Source organism: Polyodon spathula, chromosome 52, assembly GCF_017654505.1.
Source record: "Polyodon spathula isolate WHYD16114869_AA chromosome 52, ASM1765450v1, whole genome shotgun sequence".
NCBI lineage: Eukaryota > Metazoa > Chordata > Actinopteri > Acipenseriformes > Polyodontidae > Polyodon > Polyodon spathula.
The window spans coordinates 1,266,323-1,287,008 of record NC_054585.1 but is presented as its reverse complement, the minus strand read 5'-3'; the positions used below and the strand labels follow the sequence as shown (position 1 = coordinate 1,287,008).

General features: G+C 37.7%; 1 protein-coding gene across 1 annotated transcript; it reads left to right on the top strand.

Moving 5' to 3' along the window:
• The first annotated feature begins 1,400 nt into the window (after positions 1 to 1,400).
• LOC121307068 (dopamine beta-hydroxylase-like) lies at positions 1,401 to 20,604 on the top strand. Its single transcript, XM_041239174.1, has 12 exons — positions 1,401 to 1,739; positions 3,350 to 3,496; positions 3,815 to 4,072; positions 4,243 to 4,419; positions 7,730 to 7,832; positions 8,656 to 8,822; positions 9,115 to 9,258; positions 10,295 to 10,333; positions 12,838 to 12,897; positions 13,956 to 14,083; positions 15,936 to 16,095; positions 19,824 to 20,604. The coding sequence occupies exons 1-12, from the start codon at positions 1,401 to 1,403 to the stop codon at positions 19,962 to 19,964; spliced, it is 1,863 nt and encodes a 620-aa protein (XP_041095108.1). The 3' UTR covers positions 19,965 to 20,604.
• The last annotated feature ends 82 nt before the right edge of the window (positions 20,605 to 20,686 follow it).

Below are 20,686 nucleotides of genomic sequence, written 5' to 3'. Positions count from 1 at the left end.
TGGACAAAGACAAGATATATGAAAGTGCAAACACCTCATGGCCACTACAAGAACAGGACCAAATAAAAATCTAATCATAGCCTTAGACATCTTTTTGCTGATGTAAACAGTTCTTTCTTCCTTGCATTACATCATTTAGAATCCCTTTTATGTTCTGAGGGGATGCATACAAGTTGGTGTTGTTGCGTCTTATTTGGCTAAATCAAATAAACTAATACTATTAATCTGTGAAAATATTTCTACCAAAACCCTCCATAAATTGTGTTTCATATTTAAAAAAAAAAAAAAAATCGGGATTTCACAAATGCCCAGCGTATAGACCATTTTTTGAAAGGCTTAAAAAAGACCTGTGAATACTAAATCATTTAGTATAATAAATTCAGGGTTACCTAAAATGTTGTCAGCAACCACAATACATCTGTAATGTTGACTGTGGTGCACTTCCAATCCCTGTATAGGTCATACAGTGTGCTCAGAGAAACGTGTTTATTTCAATGTACATGGCAGTGTCCTAGTTTAAAGAAATATCTATTGCAGGTGGTTGTGCATTCCCTGTGTCATTTAACCTGTAGTGTGATCAGACCTCTTCTGTGCTTTATTTCCAGCTATTTACGCTATTGACTACCATGCTTTGAACCCACTGCCGTCTTGAAGAGAAAGTTGCTTCAAATGTCATTTAAATAGTTTTTTGTTATATTTCCTTGACTTGTTTTCCAGTGTTAGCAATCATTCAGTAGTTCAGGGTTCTGTAACTCCAATATTGAATTGGATTAAGTCACCTCTGAAAACAAGTCAGTCATAACAAAGTCATGATTGGAACTCAAATGCAATGCTTCTGGGATATGTCTAGCTTCTGGGAATTATTTAAAAGAAAATAAATGACAAACATTTTGAACTATATATATATATATATATATATATATATATATATTATATATATATATATATATATATATATATATATATATATATATATATATATTTTTAAAAGCAAGAGTCATTGCCTAAAAACAAACTATATGTTGAGAATTGTTTTTCCTACAAAGAATCTATATAGTTTAAGTTAGTAAGCTTTTACCAGAACAAAGTTTTTGCAGCTATTTGTTTGCAAGCTCTTGGTGCCCAAAAAAGATTAAAGAGGCCATAAAACTCAGTTGGTCGAATCCAATTTGTATTGATAATGTCCAGGATCAATTAGAGTCCAATTAAAAGAAAGGCTGACGTTAGAAACGATTGACCAGAGGGCTAAACAAACAATTGAATTCACCCAACAAACCAAATGTAATTATCCGAAATCTGGGAGGCAGCTGCATCAGGGAGCACATAAATGGCAAAGAGTGGACGAGAGATAGTGCAAGTGAGAAAGAGAGAGACACAAGAAAACTCATCACTTTCTGAGAATGCAAACTGGAGGAGAAAGGTCCTGCCTCCAAAATTATAGACTGAGAGAGCTGCTGTCCATCTACTTCACCATGCTGGCTGTGGTGGTCGTGATCCTGCTGGCTTCATTCCAGGGAGCCAGCCCTCGCAGAGATTACTTCCCTTTTCGAGTGCCCCTGGACCCACTCGGGACCTTGGAGCTCTCCTGGAACGTCAGTTACCCCCAGCAGGAGGTCTGCTTCCAGCTTCTAGTGAAGGAACTCCACTTCGGAATTGTGTTCGGCATGTCAGATCGAGGGGAGCTAGAAAATGCTGACCTTGCAATCCTGTGGAGCGATGGGCACAAATCCTACTTTGGGGTAAGGTCAAAAGGTCAGGTTTACCACATGTAACTATAGCATAACATCACATTTTCGCTTTTTTAAGAGTTGCCCCGCGTCGGTAGATCTCTGCTTTATGAATTGCAACAGATCTGTACATCACTGAAAGATGTGCATTAAACAATCTGAATATTGGACCTGATTATCTTAATAATCTGAATATTATTGTTGTGAAAAACTGCTACTACTGTGAATTCTACCAGTAGCATCTGATTTGTCTTCTTGAACCTTCCATTAGCATGCAAATAGGAAAACGAGGATTTGACGACAACATGACACTGAAACAGGCATATTAAGTGGTTGTAAGAGTGCCCATTGTAAGGCAAAGCAACACCCTTGTGAATTACCACATCTGCTACCATGAAAACAAATTCAGTTCGGGGACAGTATTTAGTATAGCAGTTGTACCATTAAACATCCTCCAAAGAGCTTTTTAAAAATGTATTTAGAAATGCTGAAAAAAAGTAATAGATTCAATAACAAACATTTCGTCAAGAAGTCTTTCTCAATGTCTTTAATATATGTTTCGACTAGAAGTCTTTCCCAATGTCTTTAATATATGTTTCGACTAGAAGTCGTTCTCAAATTCTTCAGTGAAAACATTAAGAAACACCTCTGTTTGAAATGTTTGTCAGTGATTTTAATATGTTTAAGAATTTCTAAATGTAGTAATAGTGAGATGACATTTAATTTACTGAAAGCAGCTTGCTCTACATCAGCAGTGGATTGAAAAAGGCTGAAGATGATGATGATGATGATGATGATGATGATTATTTATATATATATATATATATACACTGCTGTGTAAAAGTCTTAGACATGTTGCATTTTTCTACTCATGCATTATGAGCATCAACAATTTACTCAAAGCCTACACTAGTGTTTTCTACTATTATAACAACCTTTACTTGCATAAAGAAGGAGAAACATTGAGTGAAATAGCTCGCATCACTCGATTTTCAAGGTGTGGTATCCGAAGCATAATCAACAAGTACAGAGAAACATCATCTGTAATTGACAAACCCAGGACTGGAAGACACAAAAAGTTGTCTAACAAGGACGAGCAATACTTGAAGATAATATCCTTAAGGAATAGAAAGAAGACAAGATTGAACTGACAACAGAACTGGCAGAAGGCACAGGTGTATGTAATGTTTTAATTGTCGAGATAAGTAGCTGATTGTTTTTTTTTCTCATTTTGTCAGTGTTCAGTTTTTATATCAAGTCATTGGTTAGCTCAGTCACTCAAGCAATTCTACAGACAAACATTGAAGCAACTTGAAGATGTCATTTCCACTGAGTTACTCATATGAAGAATCTAGATCTTTGCTTCAGAAGCTGCCAGGAATAAAACTGTACCTGGTATTTTGATGACATAATGTCCACAGAAAACAATTGCTTACGACCTTAACCTCTAGCTGTATTCGATCAATCTGAAATGCCTCTCACGCCTAACTCAACGCGGTGTGTACTAATAACAATATAGATTGTCTAAAATTCCTGATGCAGAGGGACATGCTGGTTCGAGACATCAGAAATAGACAATGTCAGGGGTATTGTAAAAGGTTAATGCATGTGTGTCTCCTCAGGACGCCTGGAGCGATGCTCAGGGACACATTCGATTGGACAGCAAGCAGGATTACCAGCTGCTAGAGGCCCACAGGGCTCCGGAGGGGTTCTACCTCACCTTCAAGAGGTCTTTCAGCACCTGTGACCCTAACGACTATCTCATCGAGGTACTGACAGGCAGGCCATCTCTGTCACTTACCCTAAATGCACCGTACACTTGAAATTAATTGCAGCTTAAAGTAAGTGTAGCTAACAAGATCATTTCATATCCCATTTCTGTCACATGCTATTATTTTATTAGTTGAACAGGTAAAAGTATAAATATAAAACTTGAGTAAATACTTTTGTGAGCACCTATACACGTACCTTACTGAAGGTTAATCACGGTTAAAATGAAATTGCTTTTGTTCTGCGCTATCTAATTCTGTATGTGATTACTCACTGCTGTCTGGCTGACCGCTGCCTTCTGATTCTCTCTGCTGCAGGATGGGACTGTTCATCTCATCTATGGTGTCCTGGACAGGCCAGTGACCTCCCTTCCAGCTGTAAACCTGTCCCTGGTCAGCAAGGGTCTCCAGAGGGTGCAGCTCCTCAAGCCGAATATCTCCAGTCCTGAGCTGCCCCCGGATGTCCAGACCTTAGAAGTGCTTGCTCCCAACGTGTCCATCCCTGGCCAGGAGACCACCTACTGGTGCTACATCACAGAGCTGCCCAAAAACATGCCCAAGAACCACATTGTCATGGTAATCTTTTGCATCACTCCACAACAGCCCATGCTAGTGGTTTTAATAAAATTGTATTAATACATTCATTGGCTTTTGTGAATAGCCTTTGAATGGGAAATAATGAACACTGAAACAGAGGCAGTATAGAGTTGCAATGGTATAAAGTCACTCATGTCTTCCATCCTCAGTATGAGTCGGTGATCACGTCTGGCAATGAGGCCCTGGTTCACCACATGGAAGTGTTCCAGTGTGCCCCACAGTTCGACTCCATCCCCCACTACAGTGGACCCTGTGACTCCAAGATGAAACCCCAGCGCCTCAACTACTGCAGACATGTGCTGGCAGCCTGGGCCTTGGGGGCCAAGGTAGGAGATGCTAATTCCTACTGACTGTCCACACTTAGATCACACACAAAAGATACCTGCTTGCTCACACACTCGGGCAGACAATATACTTTGTTGAAACTTTATGACAAAATTTATTTTGTGAGATTTTGTATTTTATTTTCTATTCTTGGATTAGCTTACCTAGTTGACATTGAGTAGTCTAAGATTAGTGCTAATTGGGGTCTTTGAAACTAGCCATAAATTATAGATTAAATATTGGCTTGAATCTTGATGGGCTCATGCCATGTGATATGTATTTAATCTTAACTGACACCTTGTGCAGTGGTATTAGAGTTCTGTTCAGCCCTCTGATTGGGTGTCACACACAATCCCAAAACAAGGAGCTTCCATCCAGGGATATGTGTTACACAGCACCTGCCACTTGCACCCACCTAAATATTAAGGCTTGTGTCACTGTAACATCGCAAGCAGGAAGAATACACAGATGGCAGTGATGAAAAGGGTTTCTGCATGACGAGACATCATTTACAGGTTTTGTCCTTGTTTGATAGAAGCAGTGAGACCCATAATTTTTAATGACACGGGCTGTACCATGATGCTTTCTGTAACCACCTGGATTGGATAAGATAAAACACCCATTTTACGCTCTGTATACTCTTCAGGTAGGCTAGTTTTGCCAAAGAGATCTAGTATGACTGTTGACACTGCAAAAGTCTATCATAACACAATAAAAAAGAATGCACAGATGAGGCCTCACTCTGAGTATGGTGTACAGTTCTGGTCACCACAGTACCAAAAGGACATTGTGGCCCAGGAGAGTCCAACAATGAACAACCAGACTAATCCCAGGACTAAAGGAATGAGCAATGAAGATACCCTGAAAAAGATCTGATTAGCCTAGAAAAGAGAATAAGGGGGGTTATAGAAGTTTTTAAAATCTTAAAAGGAATTGACAAAGTTAATTCTAACCAGAGGTGCAGCACAGACAGTAGGAGACACTTCTTCATACACAAAGCGATGAGGGTATGAGATGGGTTAAGTAGACATGTTGTGATCCCAACTTGACAAACTAGATCAATCAGCTACTTGGAACTGGACAGGCATAAATGGTCCTAATGTCCTCCTCTGTTTAGTTCTTATATTCTTAAGTAAGTGAGTATATAAGTAAGTAAATAAATAAATACAATCTTTATATGTATATAGTGTGTGGAAGATGGATTTGATTTGAACATTTAAATCAAATTGAAAGAGTATTTGAAATGGGAATTGCCTGTAATATTTCTAAGGATGAAGCTGAAATCGAAATAAGATTACTGTTTATCTTCTGCCCATAAAGTAAACTGTTGTGATGGATAAGGGCGATGCCAACAAGCCTCAAGTAGGCGGCATTTAGTGTGGAGGCAGAGCATTGAATGGATTATTTATAAAGGGTGAAATAAATGCAAATCATGTTTGTTACAAATTGTACAGCCAAAGCTGAAATGATGAGATTAAGATTGCAATATTTGTAAATGTGAGTATGGTTTAAAACAAAAATATTGAAATAGTATTTATATATATATATATATAGTATAGTATCTGCATTTGCAGGACAAAACTATGGCTTTATAAATAATGAATACATGATCATGGAAATGTTTTGTAAATCTGAAGCATCCAAAGATCAGATAAGGATCAAGACTTCTTCTCCACTGTTTATCGCAATAATGTGCACTGAATTAAAACAAAACAAAAAAGTTAGAGTCAAATTCTGAGGATGAGACAATATTTAATTGCATGGCTGTTGCAGGTTGTGCATGTGTGTGTGTGTGTGTGTGTGTGTTTAATAGAGAAAATACATGCATGACTCCAGTCATATGTGTTTTTCACTATCATGTCACATTAAGTTCTAGCCAAAATTGTAGAGATTCATTACTGCCATAGCCTTATCTTTTCGCCTATTGATTCGCCCTGTTGTCACTGTAATTTATGCAACCCTTCCTGCGATGTCACTGGGCAGTGTGTTCCGGGCTTAAAGTTACAAATTGTTAAAACAAGTGAAGAAATCTCATTCATAACCACAAGTATATAAAAGTCTGTTAAGTTTCTTTTTCAAGGTGAGTTAGAGTTGTTAATTTAAACCCTCCAAAGGGTTTTCAAACACTTAAAAAATGTAAATGTAGATGTTAATACATATCCTTAGCCCCTACATTTGTATTAGTAAACTGGATTATTTTGCTGTGCACATGGGTTGTAGCGTGCAGTGACGTATGGGAGGGATACCTGTTGGTAAAAGACAGGTAGGGAATGATAAATAGCTTCAGCACTGACCTTCTGAACTTTGGCACTTTGATTAAGCACAGAACAGGGATCACGATAGAATCAATCAAGCAAACATAAATGTCAAAGCAAATGTTAAGGAGCCTGTAACAGAAAATGTGTATCTCACAATTTAAGAACTGTTTTTAAGTGAAAAAGTTTAATACCAAAATAATGATTACATTAAAAACAGGCTTTAACTTTTTCAACTCCACAGACCTTTAAATGACCTCTATAAGTATACCCACACTCACACACAATTTGTATTACTTTCCAAAATACAGTAGGACACTGACACTTAATTAGTTGTTATTATTAGTGGTATCGTTCTGTATAATCACCCAAGGATTCAATAGGTTTGCATGCCTGCTGTGCCACGTGTCCTAGGCTGGTAGCGTACTGAAATCTGCAGTCAAACTTGTGGGTGTTCGTGGCATGGCGGTGGCATAGGATGATGCCCACTGACCTTCATTTCATTGTTGGATGGAATGGAATTTGACATTCTAAATTGGGCACAAGAATGGGTAAAAAACAAATAATATCTATAAGGATTTATATCTCGGACAAAATCCTTTCTAACTTTTCTTCCAATTTCAGTTCATGAATTCTAAGATTAAACTTGAAAGAAAGTGATTTAGATAAACTTTTGAGTCAGTGATGTAATAATGTAAGCATAATCTATTTTGAAAAGAAAGGGCATGATAGCAGAAATAGGCTGTGTGGTCTAGTGGTTAAAGAAACTGGCTTGTAACCCACAAGTCCCCAGTTCAAATCCCAGCTGAATCACTGACTAGTGTGACCCCAAGCAAGTCACTTAACCTGCTTGTGCTCTCCCTTTTGGGTGAGATGTTGTTTTAAATGACTCTGTAGCTGATGCATTGGTCACACACCCTAGTCTCATATCTTGTAAAGCACTTTGTGATGGTGGTCCACTATGAAAGGTGCTATATAAAGATTATTATTATTATTATTATTATTATTACTATTAAAGGGAAGCTTTGTAAGACCTGCCTATGCTCTGCCATTTCAGGCCTTCTACTACCCTGAGGAAGCAGGGCTAGCTATTGGGGGGCCCGATTCCTCCAAATATCTCCGTTTGGAAGTCCACTACCACAATCCACTACAGCTAAAAGGTAGTCTTTCTGTTGCTGTCTGCCACTAAAACAAGCAGCCAGGCTAATGAGGCTTTGAGCAGTCAATCTACAGGTTACTATTACTGTAACTGTAAACAGTTGAGGGTTGCACAAGTCAAAAAGCAAATGCCAAAAATTAAAAGCAAAACGCAGGATGCCAGAGTTAGAAAAACATCAAAAAGTAAGGTACATTGCTTATTTTATTATTCCAATGCAGTGCTTATGTTTTGATATATCTTCAATAGTCCAGGATTGGCTTCTATAATTGGTAAGAGATTAAAAGCATTTGCTTTTTAAACAGAGATGGTGGGATAATCGCACAGATTCTCAACCTATTTATAAGTTACGGTCATACCTGAAATATGCAACCGACTTATTTTTCAACTTCATATTCAGTCCAATGCAAATACTTGCTGTATTGTATTGTAAGGTTGAATTACATTTGCTATATTTAATGCTTTACTAAAGAATATGGATCTGCAGCATGCTGTATGTTTCTTTATTTTTAAAGAAGTAAATGCTACAGGTCCTTATCTGAAGGATATCAGATATATTGATTGATAGTCTACTATTCAACTTATCCACATACCAGTCATATACTAGTTCCCCTGGGGTTAATTTCACCATTTTTAAAAGGAAAAAAATGTGAATGCAGTATATTATAAATATTTTGAAAAATGTGTTCTTTCAGTGAAACATGTCTAAAAATAGTCTTGTAATATTCCTCATTATCACCCCAGAATGTGTTATTAACACCTAGACTGTTCATTAGCAGGTTGGTTAGAAGTGCAATGTGTTTGATGACATTCATCTTCCTCTGTAGGCAGCTTTGACTCATCAGGAATCCGTCTGTTTTACACCCCCACCCTTCGCAAGTACGATGGTGGGATAATGGAGTTGGGGCTGGTGTACACACCAGTAATGGCTATCCCACCTCACGAGGACCACTTCCAACTGACAGGATACTGCACTGAGAAATGCACAGCTACAGTAAGTGCAGCTTTCAAACAGTTTGTTGCAGGCAATGAATTGCAGGTTTGACCTTTCACTTCATTAGTATTGCAATGTTTTATTCCTTACTCTCTGGAATATTCAGGACAGCAGATTAGGTTTTGGATATTTTAAGGTCAATTTAGTACTAAATTACTAAATAACATTGCGTTTCACCTCCCAGAGTGGAGAGACAAATAGAAAAGGATCTCTCAGTGCAGTACCTCTTCACTGGTAACAGCCTCAGTACCACACTGGGCTGTTCTCACACTCTCCCCTCCTCTCACTGTAGGCCCTGCCCCCACAGGGGATCCACATCTTTGCCTCCCAGCTGCACACTCACCTGACAGGCACTGCCGTGAGGACCATGCTGCTGCGAGACGGTCGCGAGGTGGAAACCGTTAACGTGGACAATCACTTCAGCACTCACTTCCAGGTAGGCTGCCAAGCAGGCCTTTCTTTTCATGAACTCTTGCATTGTTTTTTCACTATTCACAGAAATTGTATACAGAAGCCACACTGTTTTCATGCACAGGGTCATTTCCATACCAATATTAGATATAGATGTTGGTGCCACATCCAAAGTAAACCCTCAAGGAATTTACTATTTTACTATTCGAGAAAACACACAGATTCAGACTCACACTTCATCTTAAATCAAGAGACTTTGCACTGACAGTATTGACCACAGAAAAGTATTCTTTTTGCTAGAAAACAGACATCAGAGAAATAATGCAATTGAAGTAGATGAGTTCTCAGAGGCTTTTATTTCCATGATCTGCACATGAAGTGTGCTCTATCAGCAATAGACAGGAGATGGAAGAAAAGCAACGGTATGCCAAATGCTGCACAGTAATTGGCATAGTTCTCATAGCACATAACTAAGCTTGCTCAGGGGCTTACAAAATGCCATAATAAACCTTTCAGAGTATGTGTTCCACTGGGGTTCTCAATTGGAACACCATGAAACATGTTTTGCCACTTTCAGTTTAGGAGTTGTTTGTGACTAGCTGAGCTGGGAACACGTCGTGATTGAGTAGGGCCTCATTGAGTCAACAATAGGAAAGTGTCAGGTAGAACTGACACGCATTTCATTTGCTTTGATTTCCCTTAAATCCCACATCTCCCCTGGCCGCATTTGGCCAGCTGCTGGTCAGAAGCAGAGAATAAATGGAAAATTATTGCATTAGGTTACCCCTGCAACCCATTACAAATATGTATCTTGATTGAAATATCAGTTTTCATGATATTTAATTAAAGAACCTGAAAATAAGTCCTCTAAAAGGTGAGTGAAAAATAAGCACCGAAAAGGTTCCAGTCTAAAGATAACTTTCCCACAAGGACCTTTTATTGTCATGTTCTTTTTGTGCTCCAGACTTCCTCGTCACTACCATCTACTGGTGGGAGAATGATTGTCTGGCCAATAATTATCAATGAATCTTATACTTGTCGTACCTCTGTTCTTTCTACAGGAGATCCGCATGTTGAAGAAGATGGTCACAGTGCTACCTGTTAGTACATTTCAGTGCTAAGTTTCTCAAATCAATTTCTTACCTCTTATTAGCTGTAGCAAAATGAACACACATCTCTCATTTGATTGTTTGTTAACCTTCAATTAGGAATACGCACATTTTTCAAAGACAACACCATAGTTGAAAAGTTGTTGCTGCTTATTCACTTTTGTGTTGTAGTTCAAAGTCACTCCAACAGTTTTTTTGCAATCAAATTCTGTGCCCTACAGCAAAGGTAGCAGGATGCAGCAGTTTATGTATAGTGTTGTATCTGAAACATGTGCCTTAAATGATCTTAACTAACCATAAAAACAATTATAACACTCTGCACATGGTTTAAAAGTCTTGTACTTCTGCTAAATGCCGTGAGCGTTTTATATCAATGCTGTGCATAAGCACTGATGGGCAGCATTGAAAATACGTATCATTGAAATACGTATTTTCATTACTTTTGTAATTTGTAATGCAAATGCTAATGTATAAATATTTTGTATTTTTTTAAATACTCAAAAATGCATTGTTTTACATTGCTGCTATGCCATCCAGAGATACCTTAATTGCAGGATTTCAAATTCAAAAGACCTATCTGCGGTGAGAATGCAGCAACATTAATTTTTTTTTTTTTTTTTTTTGTACACAAACAACTATTTGTATACAAAAATAAGAACCTTTTCTGTTGCTGTATGTTTTGAATTTGAAATCAGTAAACTATTATAAAAGCTACATTTTCCCCTAAATTCTTTATTGTGTAAGTATAACCTGTCCAGTCAAGAATTCTCACCAGCAGCCCAAAGAAAACTTGTCAGTAAATCAGGTATGAAAAATGTTATGTACAGTTGTTCATCACACATCAATATTATTATTATTATTATTATTATTATTATTATTATAAGTTGTATCTATAATTATTTTCCCATTTAAAAATAAATAAATAAAATAAATAAATAAATAATTTAGAAAAAACTAAACATCCAAAGGGAATGGAAGGAAAGTTTAAAATAAAGATGGGTGGTTTGCCCTCTACACACCAGATGCGATGCAACAAGCGAATGTGTCGTATGTATTTTTGATTTCGAGCCGTTCACATTGCCTGCGATGCGACAGACCACACTGAAGCAACGCGGAAAATATAGGATTGGTAAAGAACAAACATTATTTTTTTAACAGATGATCCAATGACTAAAAACACTGTTGTGCATAACAGTTAAACAAAACATCACAACTTACATTCAAATTAGAGCACTTCCGATTATATATAAAAAAAAAAATACAAAGGACTTTAGTTTTTAACAACTGAAAAGAAAATGCGGGCGGCCACATCAGCTGTCGCTTTAACATTGTAATAATAATAAAAAACACTACAACTGTGGTTGTTCATTACTGTTAACATTTTATGTCCAAAGCAAAGCAAAACTTTTAAATTAATCTCACAAATCCTGACTAAATTTAATTACCCACTAAATTCAACTACTTTTTATATAATATTGCCCTCACCCTAACCTCCAAAAATGAACAATCTTTGTCAGTTTCTTCCATTTGAAAAAGCAAAACAAACAAAAAAAACGTGTCGCCTTAAGTTTTTAAATCAAGAAAACTTGAATACAAGGCCTATTTTTGACGCAAATATAGAGGCCTAAAACATGTATCTTAGCAACGCGTTGACGTTATTTATCTACCGTACTAGCACTAAAAGAAGCGCATTTTCAAAAAAATCAAGGTTTTAATACAAACTGGCAACAGGAGACTTCAAACTGGGTTCTAATTTGATGCATCGATTCACCAACATGTAATCACAGCTCGGGAAATTTAAGGACAGGTGATCAATAACACTATGTAACACAATTTTAAATCTCGTAAATCTCGAAAAACTACTCACTTCTAAATCTTTTGTAGTCATTTTTGTATTACTTTAGTATAAATACATGTTAATTTGGATTCATATGCTGTTTTTTTCTGACTTTATGTGAACGAAAATCCGCACATTAGCCCGTTTTCCCATTGGAAATAGTGATATTTTGAAATATCACTGTCCTGGTCACAAAAGCAAAGTTTGTGGGGAATAATAGCCATTTTCTATACTTTTGAGGCATAAGCAATTAGGAAATAACACTTACTACCCAGGAACAAAAAAAAAAAAAAAAAAATGTGTTACATGGTGTTAATTGTTGCACCATTAGTTTACCTTCACTGAAATAAGTATTCTGAAAAGCTATTATGTATGATACATTTTTATTAGCTCTTTAACAGGACTATCATAGGACTATTCTCGTTGCTCTTTAAGATACTTTGATTTCTCAGAATATCAGTTTGGCTAGCGGCCATGGGCACCCACTCATTTCAATAAGCTGTGGCTTTGCCCTGGGAAGACAGGAGGCTGCAGCAGCAGAATGCTGTGACCTCAGGAAAAGAAGCAGAGCAGACCAGGGACCAGGGCATAATGACTTGGAGAAGTCTGTCTGAGACTGATATTTTACAACTTAACATTTGTTGTTTATATTATGCAGGGAGATGTCCTTTTAACATCTTGCACTTACAACACACAGGACAGAGAGAAGGCTACAGTGGTAAGTGTAAAATACTTTTAGATCTGAATTCGTTGCAATATTATATCTGCAAAATGTATTCCTCTTAACGTATTCCTTCTCATCATCCTTTCTCTACTCAATGAGACGACACTTCTAGTGCATAAGCTTTCTCTTTAACAAGATGCATTTGCAAGATCATGAAATCGATCCCTTTCTGTGGAACTGTGTCCAGCTCTGGCACATGCGCCCCATCTGCTTTGTGACTTTCTGTGGGGAAACCAGTGATTCTGTATCTTCCTTATGTCAACTGTCACTGTCAATAACAGTTCTTGTGCATTTTATAAAATATGAATCTTATACATTTAGCCAGTTTGTATTTACACAACAGCATTTGACTTGCATTTAGATTAACATGAAATGAAAACTCAGATTAAAATATAATAACCGTACAGGAATAACTAGTTATACTGGTACCACTGCTTAGCCCCTTGAACACATTTATTGTCTTATAAGGATCTTACAGGATCTGATCACACTGCCTGCGTGAGACATCGACTGGTTTTTAAACTGTTAAAATGCAACATCGTCAAGTTGAGTAATATAACAAGGGCTTTAAACACATGTATCTTTATAAAAAAAAAAAAAAAAAAAAAAAAAATTAACATGTGTTTAGACTTAAAGTAGGACCAACATATGATTTTTTGCAAAAATGTTCTGGGGACATAATTAGTTAAAAGACAAAAATGTCAAAAGGAGAGTATGATGTCCTCTGAATTTATGACAGAGCCCAGTTTACCAGAATCTTCATGTGTGGCACAGTTAACGGGAAGGATATGCCACCAAACTAATTACAATTCCAGAATAAACACAGTTATGCAAACACAGGTGGCTGAGAGCAATGCTGAATATCAGTCTGCCGAGAGGGCGTAAGTAACTTGGGAAATGTATTTCTTGTATACATTTTCAAGGTCAGATGAGAATTCAGAAATTAATATGAAGATGTTATAAACAATGTGTCTAGAAGTCTACAGTTCTCTGTCCTCAGTTGCTCAAATCCATTTCCTGTGTTTCATGCATTTCATTCTGTGATTATACAGGGTGGCTTTGGAATCCTGGAGGAGATGTGTGTTAACTACATTCATTACTATCCACGTACAGAGCTGGAGCTCTGCAAGAGTGCTGTGGATTACGGATACCTGCAGAAATATTTTGCCTTCATGAACAGGTGTGTAAAACCAGGCAGAGTTCTCATTTGTGGACAGTGGGGTGGGTGGACTGGGTTGGAGGATGAGGACGTAAAGTTTTTCTGGCTGGTTGAAGAAAGAATCCTAGCCACACCATGCATTACACTGAGTAACCGTGTTCACAACTTAGACAAGACTCAGTAACACGGAAACAGAACATGGAAGCAAACATGTCACAGATTATGCTCTTTAAAATCCAGTAACCAGGGTGTTTCCATCATGCAGCCACTGGATCAGGGCCCATGCAGTCTCTAAGAGTGCTGCACAGCTAGGGACTTGTCTGATCAGGACCCATTTTTCACTTCTTCTTAAACATCAAGTGCCAATTCTGCCTGTTCTTAGCATCTGTCTTCCTCCTTCTCATCTCATCCCAACCACAGTTCTTCTTCTCTAGTCCTCTCAAGGGGATCTTATACACTTGTTACAATATCTATTCAGTTGGAATTCTTTGTTTAAGAAACTGACTCACTTACTGTAAAATAAGTCATCAGCCACAGTTTGGTTGTGTTTTTTTTAGTTTTACTCCTGGTTTTATGCATGAGTGTTTGAAGTTATGGATGAATTCTGTTGTTGCTGATTTTACTAATCCTTTAATAGCAAATGGTTGCTATGACTATATAGGAGCCAAACCAGTCTGTGTAACTCTTTCAGCACTAAATAACTCTTTACAGAAACACTACTCTAGCAATTCAATAGTTTCTGTGTGCTATAGTCTGCAGTTCTAGAATCATTCCTCCCATCTAAACTCTTCTGGTTCCAAGTAGCTGATTGATCCCAAGACTTTGTCAAGTCAGGTCTTAAAGTACCCCAATGATTCAGCATCAAGAACATGACCATGTAACCAATCCATACCCTCACCTCAGTGTAAAGAATTACAGATGAACCCGCTTTATATCAGGATTGCCATGCAGGCATAATTTGTGATATAAAGCAGGTCATGATATAAAGCAAGTTTCACGTTTGCCTATGACAGCACATTACTAGTGCAAGAAAAACAGAAAGAAAACTAACAGTGAATTAAAGAGCTGTGTTTTAATACTGTACACTGAGTCGTTCTTTATGTTTAAACAAATGCATATAGTTTACTACAGGACAAAAACATTTTGTATCATTAACTGGAACAAAACAGTTTGCGTCATCTAAAAAAAGGCATGAATTGTCGACTGATGAGAGCTATCAATTAGTAATTACGCTTGGGTGTTTTTTTTTTGTGCATTTGTAAAAGACTTAAATGGCAACGTTGGTGTTTTGCAATTGAACTCTATCCTGTTAGGACCGCCCACACAGCATTTTTTGACAGGCTGCACAAAATGTCAGTTTATCAGCTGAGATGATTACAGGTTGTTAGTTGCGTGGGAAATTAATTATATCCTGTGGTAAAGTCTGGCCATGCATCATTTGACAAGCTGCACAAAACATGACAATAAGCAGGTTTGTGAGATGATATTTCTCAAAGAACCTATGGTGCATGGCAAGTGGTTTTTAAAAAATTATGATAAACGGGGTGTGATATTAAGCGAGGTGATATAAAATGGGTTCATCTGTATCTCCTACCCTCTCTCCTAAGTCTATCTCCACTTAATTTCCAAATGAGTCTTCCGTTCCTCTTATCTGTGCTGTGCTTAAAGCAGTTGTTAGGGTTAACTTTGTCAACTCCTATAAACAATTTTAAAGACTTTAATCTAGTCCCCCCCCCCAATTCTTCTTTTTTGAAGACTAAATAAATTCAGTTCAGTTCCATCCAGGGCTTAAGGAGCTGCAAAGATAGCGTTGTGTAGTTTTGAGTGTTCTGCAGTGACATCAGGAAGTTCATCTCTCTCTTTGTTGTGGTAGGTTCCATGAGGATGAGATATGCAGCTGTCCTCAGGCTGCAGTTTCTGAGCAGTTTGCTGCTGTTCCCTGGGACCCCTTCAGCAAAGACGTACTGCGGGCACTCTACAGCACTTCTCCCATCTCCATGCACTGCAACCAGTCCTCTGCCACACGCTTCCCAGTGAGTGCATGAGCTGAACTGGGATTTGATCATCTCAAGTAAAGCATGTGCAATTAGAATGAAACTGAAATTAATGTTTGCGAAAACCATTTCCTGCCATGACATCACTAAAACACAAAGCTGTATTTCAGGCTTAGCTTGTACTGGAAACCATAGGATGACATGTGTATCTTTAAGAATGTAATATTTTAGGATGGGTTTCCAAAGCAGCTACTTTCCTCCTGTGGCTGGTTTTCTTGAGTGATTATTTGGCTGTAAATTTGAAATTTAGAAACTTGTGATTCAACTGCTGTTCAATAGGGCTTTGCTTCACACTTGCTATGAACTTTCAGGTTTGTTGTAAAATGTATTCAAATTATTGAGGAGGCATACCAGGGGCAGATGACACAGTGATCATTGGTACGAGTGCCCATAAAAAATGTTTTTCAATCTTTATTTTTTTTAAATGTGTTTTGGCTTTTGTCAGAACTAAAGCACTGTCAGAAAGTTTGAGTTTTGAGATTCTGTAATGTTTATAGAGCAATCAGTTTAGTTAGTCAATAGCTCTCTTTTAACCAGGTAAACGCTGAAGACTGAAGTTCTGAGCAGGATCTTTTAAAACTGGTATTCTACCCAAGGCAGCTCACAAAACTGCAGCAATACAAAGTAGAAAAACAATGACTGACATCAAATTTAAAAGCCTTCAATATTAAAATATCAACATCAGCTGTCTCTTGTGTACAGTATAGTCTCACTGACGATTTCGGAAGGACAACATCCTATCAGTTAAAGCCAGCCAGGTCATAAAGGTAGAAAACAATCATTATTACGTTTGAGAAAGTGGAGAGAAAGGCAACTAGAACAAATAGTATACAAGGAAAGGATTCAATAATTTATAAAATGGCCTGGATAAATGAAACGCTGTGATTGGCTGAACAAGTTCACTGCAGCAGGATGTTTCTAGGAGGACATCCTTGAGTGGGGAGAAGCATCCAGCGCGTTGACAGGACTCCAGGACGCCTTTGTGATGGGTCGTTTGGAAGATGGTTGGAGCAGATCTGTTAACTGCGAGTAGCGAAGGCGACTGTCAACCTGTTTAGTAACACTTATCGTAGGGAGACATGAATTGCCTTAAGTAAGCAAAAGCCATCGATTCTATAGTGGAATTTTGAGTAGTCGACATGACCGAGCATGATCGAACCGCGATTAACGAGTGGTATTGTAATCTGATGAGTAATGACATATGTGAAGAGAGACACAAATTGCATTGAGTAAAGCTAAAGTAAATTTCTATAATAGGATTTTCAGTATGCAACCTGAAAGTATGATTGAGTACAGAATCTGGTAACAATTGCCAATCTGTATTATTATTCCTAGGTGCTTTGGGAACCTAATTTGCCGTTAGGTTGAATGCCAGACCATAATGCGTGTCTTTGAAAAGGGGGTTTCATTCGTACGTGACACTGTCTTGAACATTGGCCATGAATCCTGTAGAGTCTTGAGCTGGAAGGCGTTACAAGCCGCAGCACAAGCCCCGCTCTGGAAAGGACCCTCCTTACTGACACCACAGAGCAAGCCACACACAGAAGGCTTGTTCTGTACTGAAGGCTGGAGCCGTTAATTATTGTCACAATAGATTATAATGAATCCAGCACTAGCTTCAAGGGAATTGAAATAAGGGGCTGCTCCCACATTTGTGTGTAAAGTATACTGCGAATTATAATAGATTTTCTATTGAATCTGTTCAGATGGTATGTTGCTCTGGAGGATTGGTGAATCAGTGAATGATAGAACATCCAGTTTATCTAGTGTTAGAAGCAATACATTTGAGAAAGCAAGGTGTAGAGGTGATGCAGTGCTTAGTAACAACAGTTCAGTGGTGAAAACAAAGCTTTATCAATTGCTTAAACAATAATACTGGCTATACACAGCGATGTGTAAAGATTTTACTACAGTAAAGTGCTGCCTTTTGTATTGAAATCTATGTGAATGGCAAGGTAACAAGGTGGAAACAGCTGATTGGTGGATTAGTAAGAGCGATTACTGCACTAATAAGCAATGCATTAGTTATTGAAATTATGTGAATGGTACATAACGAGATCTAAATAGCACGGTATAAACGATGCCTTTGTTATTGAATCAGTGGGAATGGCAAATGCTATTTGTCCGATATAAACGGCTGCCTGAAATAACCCTGTACGATGTAAGTGGTGGCTACTGTATTGATACTATAGATGTCCTACCTGAAAACCTCACAAGCTTTATATTCTCTTCTCATTCCCAACATTAAATCAATTCGTACCCCAGTTTAAAATGCCCATTTCAAATGCAACCCCACTTACCGTTCTGGAAGCCCTCCGTGCCCCATGTCAAGCTGTCCCTTTTTACCCATGATCGTAAGCAACGAATGATTCCAAACTACAGAATGCTGGAGTCTGTCAGAGCTCGCTGGCTGTCAGACCAGCAGGGGTCAAGCAGGAGTTTAAGGTCCATTCAGCGCTATGCAAGTCCCCAGCCACAGCTGGTGTGAACTCGCCCTGCATTCTTAAAGGCAGAGCTTTTTTACTTTGAAAGATATGACATCATACAGAATGTGCTCTATATAATACTGTTGACATGCTAGTAGTTAACATGCTTTTGTTGAAAACAATCCATTGTATTTGTATGCACAATTGTACTGTAATTGATGTAAATGCACAACTAAACAAGTCAAAGATTTGCCAAATCCACACCTGTGATTTTCACACTGGTAAACTAAATGACTTACCTACAGCAGTATGTGAAATGTGACAGACAAAGGATATAATTTCAGAATGAACATAACCCATCCCACCTTCCCCTATGCTAATTAACTATCTCATGGGCTGAATTTTTTCATGGTTAAAAATGGCTTATTTCATGGCACATCAGTCTATAAATAGATATGTCATTGTATTTCACAATTTAAATGTAATATTTCTTAAAGTAGCAAAACATAGCATTGTCACATTCAAAATTGATAACACATGTTCTTAAACATTTAAATATTTACCTGAACAGTAAATGCTAAATTGCAGAATATTTTATTTGTTATGTCCACAAAGCCATCCAACATGCACCAGCAGTTAATTATCCAACAACAATCTCCAACCCCCCCAAAAAATAACAAGGATGTCATACCTGACAGAGCGATCTTTAGCAAAATATTTCCGATAATTGATGCAGCTCTGTCTTTGCTGAAGTCATTTTAATGAACTTATGCAGCGCTATGAAATGTGTTTAATCATTTTAATGAAATCGTGCAGCTCTATGCAATGTGTTTAATCATTTTAATGAACTTATGCAGCACTATGAAATGTGTTTAATCATTTTAATGAAATCGTGCAGCTCTATGCAATGTGTTTAATCATTTTAATGAAATCGTGCAGCGCTATGAAATGTGTTTAATCATTTTAATGAACTTATGCAGCGCTATGAAATGTGTTTAATCATTTTAATGAAATCGTGCAGCTCTATGCAATGTGTTTAATCATTTTAATGAAATCATGCAGCTCTATGCAACGTGTTTAATCATTTTCGGAAGCAAAGGTTTCTAAAGGTTTTTAAATGTGACAGGTAATGTGTCAAACATTAGCTGTATTTACTTTTAAATGGTAAAAAACATATGTACCTTTGGACATTTATTTCAGAAATGGGAGTTTTCACAGGGAACTGCATATTGCACAATAACAGGTAAACTTGAATAAATAACAGCCTCTTGTATATTTCAGGGTGACTGGGAGAGACAGTCTTTACCACAGGTCACCACCAGCCTCCCCAAACCCCGGTACAAGTGCGAGACAACCAGGGACCCTCAACCACAGCCTCAGCCTCCTACAACCATTGAGGTTCGGACCCACAGCAAACTCTAACACCCAGAGTGCAATGGATTGATAGGCCCTCTTCCCACAGAGGATCACTGGGAAACACCACAAGCATTATCCTGTACCATCATGCATATATCATGGCTGCTCCCGCCCCCGTCTCTTCAACAGGACTTGCTGGGAGAGTCTTCTATGGGGAGGATATTCAGTCCTGACAATCTGATAGGGGGCACTGTCTGGAAAAGAAGCTTCTCCAAGATAACAGACTAAAACAATGCCACCCTTGTTCAGATATTCAGTGATGGGAACATAGGTTTGAAGGGTAGTGAACAAAAAAAAAAAAAGAAAACCTAAACTTTTTTTTTTTTTTTTTTTTTTTTTTTTTTTAATGCATTTGCATATTAAAACAGAATATGAAGCCAAAACTTAGTCACGGTGTTTATTTGTCACACAATTCATAACAGAACTGGAACATGATCAGCTCTATGGCAGCAGGCTTTCTTGTCGGGTCTGATGCATATGGTGGAGTCTGGGGGGGGGGGGGGGATAGGGATGAAGCACAAAGTAAAGAAATAGATTGAAGAAAAGGTTTACTTCTACATAATGTGAGAAACTGAAATACACAGGTTATACAACCCTGCCCAAGGCTAACCTCCAAAATACAAATCCTGTTTTTTATTATTATTATTATTATTATTATTATTATTTATTATTATTATTATTATTTTATTATTATTATTATTATTATTATTATTATCATCCTCTTTGCT

Excerpts from the sequence above, each read along its gene's own strand:
- LOC121307068 (XM_041239174.1), top strand. The coding sequence starts at position 1,401 with ATGCAAACTGGAGGAGAAAGGTCCTGCCTCCAAAATTATAGACTGAGA. Across the intron at positions 8,823-9,114 it reads CTGAGAAATGCACAGCTACA|GCCCTGCCCCCACAGGGGAT; the intron begins GTAAGTGCAGCT and ends CTCTCACTGTAG. Across the intron at positions 12,898-13,955 it reads ACAGAGAGAAGGCTACAGTG|GGTGGCTTTGGAATCCTGGA; the intron begins GTAAGTGTAAAA and ends GTGATTATACAG.